Here is an 11,104-nt window from a genome sequence, read left to right as displayed (position 1 = left end):
GACTTGGGCGCTGCCTGGACGGGGCGTCGCCCGGGAGACTTTAATTTGCAATGACGACTGGCAGTTGCAGGGGCGGCCTTGCCTCTCCTGCTGCCCCGCTCACTGGGCTCAGGGAGGTTCCCAGCAAGGCGGAGCGGGCAGTGCATGCGAGGTGGAGGACCCGGCTTCGCGGTAACTAGGCAACAGGCGCCTTAGCAACAGGGAGGGGGCGGGACCTAGAGAGGAAGTCGGAAGCAGCGGCTGAATCTCGCGAGAGCTGCTTTTGCGCGCGAACTGTAAGTGCGAGGGTCCCGGGATTAGACCTGGGCCGGGCTCCGTGCTGACCCCCGGGGGCGCCGACTCCCGCGGATCGGACGCCTTCATCGCCCGCCATGGAAGCCTCAGCGCACCCGCAGCCGCAGCCGCAGCCGCAGCCGCAGCCCTCGGCGTCCAGGATCAGGAACCTGCCCTGGTAGGAGGAGGCCTGGCTGCCGCGGGGAGGGGGTCGCCTCTCGGAGAGGCGGGGGGCCGGGTGCCCGCGGGACTTCACCCCTGCGGCCGGGACCCGCGGCCGGGCGGGGCCTCAGAGGTTCGTCTCGACCTCCCCCAGCTCCCCCAGCCCCTCGGTTCTTAGGACCTTTGCCGGGGCTTTTGTGCCTGGATGACAGCACGGGGATTCGATCCCGCGTCTGGACGTTGCATCGGCCACAGTGCCAACATGTCCGGTGCGATTACTGGTCAGATTCTAAGCTAAAATAATAATCACACTCTCTAGTTCACTTTTAAATGGTCTTCTGTTAGATCAGCAGGAACCCGAGTAGCTGTTGGGTCTTTACTAAGATCCTAGGAGGTAGGTGTTCCTTATTCCAATTTTACAGTTGGAGTAATACAGCCAAAAGGCTCAGTGACTTGCATTAGATCCGGAGCTAGAAAATGGGTTTGGATTTGAACCCAAGTGGTCCGCATTCAGGCTTGTACTCACAACTCTGTCCTAATGATGTTTTAAAGACCACAGGGATTTGGCTTAATTTCAGCAAATTCCAAGTTGTTCTTATCTAATAATAACTTCAGTTTGTTTATATCGTTGTAAAAATTGTAACTTTCAATTTATAGTTGAAAGCATTATAAAGTGCACAATTCAGTGCCTTGAGTAGTGGTGCAGCCATCACACTATCTAGTTCCAAAATTGTTCGTCACCCCAGATGGAAACCACATGCCCACTGGCAGTCGCTCCTCATTTCTCCCTCTCTTAGCCCCCGACAAACATGACTCTGCTTTCTCTCTCTATGAATTTGCCTTTTCTGGATATTTCATATAAATACAATCAATATGTGGGCCTTTGTGACTGTCTTCTTTTCATTTACCGTGTTTTCAAGGTTCGTCCATGTTGTGTGTAACACCATTTCTTTTTATGGCTGAATAATATTCCCTTGTTTGGATACACCACCATTTATCTGTTTCTATGTATTGGGTGTGAGTTCAATTTTGAGTTCACTTTGAAATCATAGGTGCCCATCCACGCTGAGGGTAAAGGCAGACCGCTGGAGAGGTGAAATTAGTTTATCAACCTCAGCATGACTGACATTTTGGGCCAGATACTTGATCGGGCGGTGTGTGTTTGGGGGGGGAGGGAGTAGGGGGGTTGTCCTGGGCATTATAGGATCTTTAGCAACATTCCTGGGGCCTACCCACTAGGTGCCAGTAGCAACCTCCACCCAGCTGTGACAGCGGAAAATGCCTTCAGGTCTGGCCAAATGTTACCTGGTTGAGAACCACGGGTCTTGTATTCAAACATAAAGGGTTTTGTTTCTCTTCCTCTTTTAGTTAAGATATGAAAGGATTCTTTTGTGCATAACAACATGTTCTTGCATTTACGTGTGGTGTAATCCATGCTAAATTGTATTTCAGGGTTGAAAAATACCGGCCACAGACACTGAGCGATCTCATTTCTCATCAGGACATTTTGAGTACCAGTAAGCATCCATGTTTTCCTAGTTGAAGGACCTGTGTCACTTCCTTGGGGGTGTTGTCTCTGCTGAGTAATCACTTTGAAGAGTCTCGTTGAGCTTTATGGAAGGTGCTGTAAGCGTGGAGCCCTTCAGATCTTTTATTCCTGCATCTGCCTCTGATTTACACATGGGGTTGCCATGCATTCAGCCCACCCCGAGGGCCCACAGTGAATGAGGCTCTCAGAAACTGAGGAGTCTCTTTCTTCCTAACCCTCAGTTCAGAAATTCATCAGTGAAGATCGATTGCCACACCTGCTTCTCTATGGGCCTCCGGGGACAGGAAAGACATCCACCATCCTGGCCTGTGCTAAACAGCTGTACAGAGATAAAGAATTTGGCTCCATGGTCCTGGAGGTAAATGGGGTTATTCTTCCTTGATAAAGGACTCCAGTCTCTTTGAGTTCTACTTTTGTTTTAGTTCACAAGTAAGTTGTCCTGCTGGTTGGGAAAGAAGCAGACATAAGATAGGTCCACTCACTTTTTTCTGTAATTGACATTTTGGTCTGGATTGGCATTAGCTCGAAGGCAGTTGTAGGGCCAGGTACCTTCCTTGTGTTGCCAGCTTGTCCCCAACACGCCATGGTCACGCAGGTGCTGGCTGCCTCCATGTGCCCCTCCAGACGGCTTCTCCACGTTGCTGCAGTGGTTCTTGTCCGGAAAGCTGAGTTGTACTGACTACAAGCTCCCTTACCCTCTGGCTCCCGGTTAGGTTTGGCCAATAGGGACCCTGGCAGGAGTGGGGGAGGGGAGGAGAACGATGCTTAGTCCTGCCTGGGAGCCACCATGGGCTGACAACATCCCCCTCTACGGGGCGTATCACACTGCCTTCTCAGGTGGCCTCACCACTGCCCCACCAACCCCTTAAGACCTGGGGGTGGTAATGGGCCCCAGTAGTCCTTGACCTACTACTTAGCCCTTGTGGTTTCCCCACACCCCACCAATACCTTTTAACATATTTCTTCATGTAATTCTCTTCAAAGCACTGCACGTGAGTGTGCCATCTCTTTACTGCTGGGACTCGACTAATACACTTAGATTACAAAATTCTAAATATTGTTGATTGCAAGAAAAACATTTATTTTTTTTGTTTGAGATCTTAGAACCTTGCTGCCACACATGTTCCTACCTCAGTGTGTTAGACACTTGGTAACTCCTGGGTTGCTCTAGGTTGTGGTAGCTGACATTAGCCTCATTCTGCTCGGGTCAGAGGTCATTGAGACCAGGCCACTGAGTTATTCCTCCAGAGTTTGCCAGTGATCGTCCTCAGAAGGGGAGAGGAAAGTCTGTCTTTGGCCTTTCAGACTGAATGACCTAGTGAGCAAGGAGTTTAAATACAAATGTGATCTTGTTTTTGAATAGTGATTATCTCTTAGCTGTCATTAGACTCGGAGACCTAGCTTGCTGAGCTAGAATGATGGAAAGGTAAATTAATTCATAAATAGCCCATCAACATGTTTTTTATTTATTCTGGTTTTTCTCTTCCACACGTAGCTGAATGCTTCAGACGACAGAGGAATAGACATCGTTCGGGGACCAATCCTGAGCTTTGCTAGCACGAGGACAATATTTAAGTAAGAAGTATTTGCATAATTTCTCTCCCCCGAGATTTTGATCAGTGAGACTATACAGCTTAATTTTTTTTAGCCTCCCCTTTGCCAGTTTATAACGGCCAGGGGAAATGACTCTGTCAAAAGCAGCCATGAAAAAGAGATAAAGTACAGGGATGGTGGTAAAAAAAAAAAAAAGTTAAAATGCAAATATTGAAATAAAATGTTATCTAAGTCTGTATTAGCCAGTTCTTGGGGGAAGCATTGACTTCATTTTATTAGTTAACTGAGGACCGATTCCATTTTAAGCCTGGATGAGCTCGTTTGAATTTAGACAAAAATGAATTGAGATCAGGATGAATAACTAGGATGGTAGCTAAAATAAAGAAGATAAAAAGACAGGCATGAGTGAAGGAGGTAGGGAGAAAAAGCACTAGAGTAATAACGTTAGACCTCAGTTCCCTTTACGAGTTGAAGGTACTCTGACTGGTTTGGCTCAGTGGATAGAGTGTCGGCCTGCGGACTGAAGGGTCCCAGGTTCGATTCCAGTCAAGGGCATGTACCTTGGTTGCGGGCACATCCCCAGTAGCGGGTATGCAGGAGGCAGCTGATTGATGTTTCTCTCTCATGGATGTTTCTAACTCTCTATCCCTCTTCCTTCCTCTCTGTAAAAAATCAATTAAAAAAAAAGAGTTGAAGGAGTGATGGGGGCATTTCCTCTGTGACCACAGATGTCAGCTTTGGCCAGAGTTCTGGGAGAAATGGGCTGAACAGGGCCTGATGGCGCATGTGAAGATGTAGGTCTGGGTCTGAAGCTGAAGTGAGATTGAAATCTTTACGTGGTGCCGTTTTTTTCCTAGGAAAGGCTTTAAGCTGGTGATCCTGGATGAGGCGGATGCCATGACTCAGGACGCCCAGAATGCCTTGAGGAGAGGTAGGAGCTGCTGAGTACAGCGTGTTGGCTGATGAGCACATCGGAGAATTGGGAACTCTGGACATAAGATACGACGTGACTTATTTCCACCTTCATTCCTTTCTGGCCCAGAGGAATCTGTTTACCTTTCTCCATGTATGCCACCTGACGATCTAGGCAAAATATCTCCATTTCGGGGGTTTCCCCTTTCCACAGCTTAAAGACACAAGCCCTGTTGGGATTCGTGGTGTCTCGTTCTCCTTTTCAGCTGGCTTCAATTTCAAGATTGGGGATTTTGTAGCATTTGATGGAAGGTTATGGAAAGTCTTTCATCCCTAAACTGCTGGATGGACATTCTGTTGTTGGTACCCTTAGATATGAAATAGCCAGGAAAATTCCAGGAATTTAGTCACACTCAGAAAGCCGACATTACTTCGCTCCTTGCCAAGGAAATGATTTGGCAGGGAAGGGAGAGTATCCTGTGATTTGTCTGTCTGAAGGGGCTCAGGCAGTTCATTTCTTTGAAAGGACATTGGTCATCTCATTAAGATTCAGAGGTAATCAGCTCAAAGGAAAGGCTGATCTTTAGGTGTCCGGGGGTGGGGGGGGCGGGGTGGGGGGAGGAGAGGCTGAGGAGGAGGAGGAGGACAGAGATCTGGTCCTGGAGCTTTGGCAGGCTTTCTCTGGCATCTTGTTCTGCAGAGTGACTGTCAGTCTGGCAGATCCCTGTGCAGAAACATTGGGTACCGACCCAGGGAAGCTGGTGTCTAAGCATCTCTGAGTTCAGGTTATTCTCTCATCAATGCTATGCTCTAAGGCAGGGGTCCTCAAACTTTTTAAACAGGGGGCCAGTTCACTGTCCCTCAGACCGTTGGAGGACCGGACTATAGTTTAAAAAAAACTATGAACAAATTCCTATGCACACTGCACATACCTTATTTTGAAGTAAAAAAACGAAACGGGAACAAATACAATATTTGTATTTGCATGTGGCCCGCGGACCGTAGTTTGAGGACCCCTGGTCTAAGGCTTTGAGACAAGGTCCACTGGAAAGTCCGCAAAAGGCCACCCCCTCCCCACCTTGTAGAGGGTGGAGCATCAACCTGCCAAACAGAATGGAATCCGAAGGGCAGGAGCACTGGGTTTCGTGTCTTATGGATGGGATGGCAAGGGCACGGGAATCCTGGTGCATCTTAAAGAAGCGTTTCATAAGGCCTGTGGGGGGACATGTCGGTCAGATTTTGGGAAGAGAGGGGGTGATTTCCAGTCCTGACCCCCCCAGTGACACCCTCTCTTGTTCCTGTAGCATCATTTGTTTGCATTCTTGAATTCTTGTTACATTCCTGTTCCCTGCACCGTTCACGTGACCATTCAGTATTTCTGGGTCCTTTGAAGAATCAGGATGGACATGAGGGGGTTTTCTTTTCCTTTGCCAGTGATCGAGAAATTCACGGAAAATACCAGATTTTGCCTCATCTGTAACTATCTGTCAAAGATCATCCCCGCTTTGCAGTCCCGGTGTACAAGGTTCCGATTCGGCCCCCTGACCCCTGAACTCATGGTCCCCCGCCTGGAACATGTCATAGAGGAAGAGAAGTAAGTATATGGGGAAGCAGGAAAGGTGGGGTCTCGGGAACTGAGTGTGGGGTGAGTGGTATTTGTCAAGGACTTAGCCGGGCGCCCAGCTGCAGGGTCGTTAGTGGCATGTCCGGGGCATTGTGCGGGAAAGTCATTTGGTTCTTCTGCCTCCATCCCCCTCCCTGGAAGCGGTCCCAGTTCCCTCCTCTTCTTTTGTCATTGGGAACTGCGCGCTGCCAAGTCCCTGCTGCCGAGATGCCTCTCGCCTTTTTTGACTAGAAGGGAAGGTCCTGGGATAATACATTCCGTGTAATCAGATGCCGAGCAAGAAACCAAGCTGCGCTGCTGCTTATTTGAAGGTGCTGTGACTCTGATCACACCTCTCCCGTGCTCTTTCCTCCCAGGAAGCACGATTCAGAGCCAGCTGCTCAACACAGCGCTGCTTGGTCCTACCTGAGGGTCATTCTAGACTTTGAGTGGGCTGTGACTGCCAACGTGAAGCCGCCGCCCCTGAATACCAGGGTGAATTCTAGATCCTGTAGATCGGAAGAGCGGTTAACTCCGTCCTCCCCTTTTTTTCTTTCATTGTTTCCAAATCTTAAATCATTTCAGGCCATCCTGTTCCCTGGGGGAATGCCTGGGCTCTCAGGGCCTCTCATCTCCTGCCTGTTTCCTTTCAGAGTTGATGTAAGTGAAGATGGAATGAAAGCGCTTATAACTCTTTCCAGTGGAGATATGCGACGGGCTCTGAACATTTTGCAGGTACAGTGCTACTTGTAGCAAATCTTAAGTTGTGGCTTCGGAATAGTTTTTCAAGAAATACATCAGCAATAGTACAGCCACTGTGAATGCAGAAATCTAGAACTGGGAAGACCTTGACCTCCTAATGTGTCGCGATCTCCCCACCCTTTGTGTTTTGATTAATTGAAAGAGTAATTTGTTGCAAACGAGGGGAAGATAGGGAAGGATGCTACAGCTGTAACAGCAGCTGCATCTGCCGTGAGGCCACCTTTTCCAGTGTAGGTGAATGCAGATCCCAGCTCTCCTGTGCCCGGTGCTATTGCTGCCTCAGCAGTTTCCGCCCGACCTGCCTGCAGCTTGGCGGTGGCTGTCACAGCTGCCGTGACTCTCTCTCCCCCTGTCTGCGCAGAGCACCAACATGGCCTTTGGCAAGGTGACTGAGGAGACGGTCTACACCTGCACAGGGCACCCACTCAAGTCAGACATCGCCAACATCCTGGACTGGATGTTGAATCAAGACTTCACCACAGCCTACAGAAGTATCCTTTCTCACGTCCTACTAATAGCGGTTTCTGTTCCCAAGGCCTGAACTTGACCCCAATGCTACAGCCAGCACCTCCCCGCTCTGGCAAGAAAGTTAGCCGTGAGAGACTCTGCTCAGCGTGTAAGATGTAGGAGTAAGATGGCTGTGGGTGGAGTGGATACGTGTCTGATGCCCTGAGTTCTTCCTGAAGGACTCTGACCTGGGTACCCGGAAGCCACCCGACCCCCAGATGGAGAGAGGCAGCTGGACCATGGTGGGCGCTGCAGTCGTTTCCAAGGAGCCAGTTAATCTTGTCTCGCTGTGAAAGTAAAAGCTGGCTGTCGTGGTATGAAGCCACCTGGGAGTGCATTTGGTTCTGTTCTCTATAGACAGCTGCCACCACTGCATCCTTCAGAAAGCCCTCAGTGAAGAGGGAAATGAGAAAAGGATTGGGGTTCATGTGCAGTTTCACATCGAAACCAACAACTACTGAGATTAGAAGCTCTGCTTTCTAAGTCGCTCACGAGGGTTTGGATTCAAAATTACCTGCAGCACATTTGTTCTGGAACTTTCCCCCGTTGCCTTAACTGCTCCTCTCTAGATATCATGGAGCTGAAGACGCTGAAGGGGTTGGCATTGCATGACATCCTGACGGAGATCCACCTGTTTGTGCATAGAGGTAACACATCATTCTCCAGTGTAGACGCCGTCAGAAGGGGGCGTGCTTTATGGTTAAGGGTGATTAGAGAGGGAACACGAGGCTTCATTTTTGAAGCAAAGAAACAGGAATGAAGAATTATAAACCGAACCCCTCATTTTTAGTTTTGTCGTTACTTAAACCTTCATTCCGAAAACACTCTGAACCCCTAGAGCTGCTGGGGAGAGTGCTGTTTTGCAGCAGTAAGTAGTATGTTGTAATTCACATTTCTAAAATAATATTTTCCCCAAAAGGAGAGGGAGAAGGAAGATCTGTTTTCATGTAAACCAGAACAGTCTTAACTAAACCATCTTAAGTTCCACACTAGGTTGTATCTTCTATACAGAGACTTGGTTCTCCACATAGGAATCACCCCAGGCCAATCCGCTGGCCTTTGCTGGGGAGCCAGGTGGTCGGTTGTGCAGCCTTTTGGATCAGCTCTTTCCTCCACAGCAGCCAGCTGCACAGGCGGTCGGGTCCGTGAATGTCCAGAAATGTTGCTTCTACCGGCACCTTTACGGGCCTCTTTCTGGCTGGCTGGCATGTTAACTTCTGCCCAAGAACATGGTTGGCTCAAGCCCAGCTTTGTGCTTTGTGAAAACTGAGCATAAATTGACTTTTAAAAAATCAAGTTTATGTTTGTTTTTAAAATTGGGAGAGGAAGTGAGACCAGCTTTTATGTTAACTTACAAAGCAGCCCAGTTGCTAAGAGCAACTTGGAGACTCTTCCATGTCCTTCTGGTCACTCCGGAATCTAATGGCGCGGCGGGGGAGGGGCTAACGGTGAAGACACAGATGGAGGGATGAAAACCTAATTGCTGCTTCCTTAGAGGTGTATCTAGTGATCTGAGGCCACAAGAAAAGTGTTAACCATCTGATCTTTAAACAAACACTTGTCTTCTAAGGAATGACAGGCTCATTCATTTGATTGTGCTTTCCCTTTCCCCCCAGTTGACTTCCCATCTTCAGTTCGAATACACTTATTAACCAAAATGGCAGAAATTGAGTGAGTATTCACTTCCCAATTTTAATTCTTTTCCTTCTTTTTCCCCTGTGGTGGTTTGTTTCTATTTGCTTGGCTCCAAATTTTTTGTCTAAATCCTTCCTGTACAAGTCTGATCCAGTTTTTGGTGGGGTTATTGAATGAACGATGGGGAAGGGTGTGAGGTGCTTATTCTAAGAACATGAATAAACACAAGGACAGGTCTGACTCAGGTACATATTTGAGATAAAGACCTCGAAGGCTTGGTCTGCATTGGTTCTGTTAATGCTCCAGTGCAGACCTCCAGCTGTGAAGGCCTTCTGCATACGCGGCCTACTGGGGGGAGTAAACAAACTCGATTTTCCACTTTGCCTGGTTCAGTGAGCAGTTATTAGCCCCCAGGGAAGCTGCTGCTGTCATTTAAATAGACAAAAGCATTGGTTTCAAAATCAGACTGTTAGCGTAGGCCAGCTCTAATCTGCCCTCATTGGCTTGCGGATGCACAAATTAGGTGACTTATCACTACTTGTGAATATGATCTTGCTTTCAATGGCTTAACCGCTTAAAAGGTGACAAGATGAGCCCTAGCTGGTTTGGCTCAGTGGATAGAGTGTTGGCCTGCGGACTAAAGGGTCCCAGGTTCATGTCTGGCCAAGGGCACATGCCTGGATTGCAGGCTCCATCCCCCCCGCCCTCCAGGAGGCAGCCAATCAATGATTTTCATCATTGATGTTTCTATCTCTCTAGCTCTCTCCCTTCTTCTCTGAAATCAATAAAAAAAATATTTTTAAAAATATATAAAAAAATAAAAGGTGGCAAGATGAAATGGCAGCATCCTGCTTACCGACTATACCACAGAACCACAGGCATATCAGCCACACTTCCCAGTGAAGTCAGAGGAAGGAAATCTTCATTACAACTCCCCAGTGCCATTTGTAGGTGAAGAAATAATCCTTAATCACATAAACTGCATCTCTTTATAGAGCTAGAACAAAGTTAAGTTCAGAACACTGCTGACAGTTTTTTAGACTTAATTTTTCCTTCAAATTGGTGAGAAAAAATTATGAGTGTTTAGGACAGAAGAAAATGTTAGAGGACACATACAAGGTGACATCCAGGATCAGTTTTCATGACCTCCTCGCCTCCTTCAGGTGTTGTCTTTGATCTTTCTTTTCTTGTCGAAGGGTTGCTGTGTGTGGTATTCTCTGCTCTGACCTTTTGATCTCATTTAGGTACAGACTTTCTGTGGGCACCAGCGAGAAGATTCAGCTGAGTTCCCTCATCGCAGCTTTTCAAGTCACCAGAGACCTGATCGTCTCGGAGGCCTAGACGCTGAGGACCATTTGCTGCAGTCGCAGGCCCAGCAGTGACTAGAGCACAGGGGATCTGGTTACAGGACGAACTGCTGCCCGCGTGAGGGGGTGAAGCCACAGTCACCCAGTCTTGGAAAATTCTTGTTCTAGGCATGGGTGGGCAGACATATAAAATACCTTGTTTGTGGCTGTTTGGAGCAGAGTGGACAGAACAATTTTAGTGAACAACTGTCTTGCTGCACTGCCCTCTTGTGTTTTATAGGTAGAAAAGGGCAAACACCTTTATTTCAACCGTAAGGCTTTTACCCTTTTGGGCTATAAGGCTTTCAAACCTAATGTGGCCCATGTGTCTGCCAACTCAGGATAAACAGAACATCTCCAAAGTCACATATAGTCTGTGACCCTGTGTCTACTTTGAGGGTAGATGTGAACAGATTTCTGGCCCAAACTATTATACTCATAAAATGGACTCAATTCTCTTCCTTTCAAAACTGGTCTTTTTATTTCTCCTCTTGAAGTAGAGGACTTACTAGCAGGTTCCTAATTGTGCGTGGACGGTAGAGGAAACTTTCATTTTTATGCCATTAGGGGCCAGAAGTTGTATAACGCGTACTTACTGCAGGGGGTGGCAAGAGGGGAGGGGGCACAGGATTGAGCCTGACTCTACACCTGCCACTGGGAAGGATGGGCCTGGGTACAGATGTGGCAGCTCGCTGCAGCAGTCCATGCTGCATTGATACCGCTCTTCAGAATGAAAATAAAGCAGCTTCTTGTTGGTTGTGTTGCAAGCGGCTCTTCCTTAGTTATAAAGACAGTGATTTA

At 48.0% G+C, this 11,104-nt stretch overlaps 1 protein-coding gene across 1 annotated transcript; it reads left to right on the top strand.

The window, feature by feature from the left end:
- The first annotated feature begins 204 nt into the window (after positions 1-204).
- Positions 205-10,773, top strand: RFC5 (replication factor C subunit 5). Its single transcript, XM_059676132.1, has 11 exons — positions 205-451; positions 1,888-1,952; positions 2,206-2,342; positions 3,480-3,559; positions 4,396-4,469; positions 5,885-6,044; positions 6,707-6,788; positions 7,177-7,306; positions 7,892-7,969; positions 8,939-8,993; positions 10,202-10,773. The coding sequence occupies exons 1-11, from the start codon at positions 372-374 to the stop codon at positions 10,296-10,298; spliced, it is 1,038 nt and encodes a 345-aa protein (XP_059532115.1). The 5' UTR covers positions 205-371; the 3' UTR covers positions 10,299-10,773.
- The last annotated feature ends 331 nt before the right edge of the window (positions 10,774-11,104 follow it).

Source organism: Myotis daubentonii, chromosome 19 (assembly GCF_963259705.1).
Source record: "Myotis daubentonii chromosome 19, mMyoDau2.1, whole genome shotgun sequence".
In the NCBI taxonomy this organism is placed as follows: Eukaryota; Metazoa; Chordata; class Mammalia; order Chiroptera; family Vespertilionidae; genus Myotis; species Myotis daubentonii.
This window is presented reverse-complemented; position numbering and strand designations above follow the sequence as displayed.

Coding starts and splice junctions, on each gene's coding strand:
- RFC5 (XM_059676132.1), top strand. CDS start 372: ATGGAAGCCTCAGCGCACCCGCAGCCGCAGCCGCAGCCGCAGCCGCAG. Junction 4,470..5,884: donor CCAGAATGCCTTGAGGAGAG/GTAGGAGCTGCT, acceptor TTCCTTTGCCAG/TGATCGAGAAATTCACGGAA. Junction 6,045..6,706: donor CATGTCATAGAGGAAGAGAA/GTAAGTATATGG, acceptor GTTTCCTTTCAG/AGTTGATGTAAGTGAAGATG.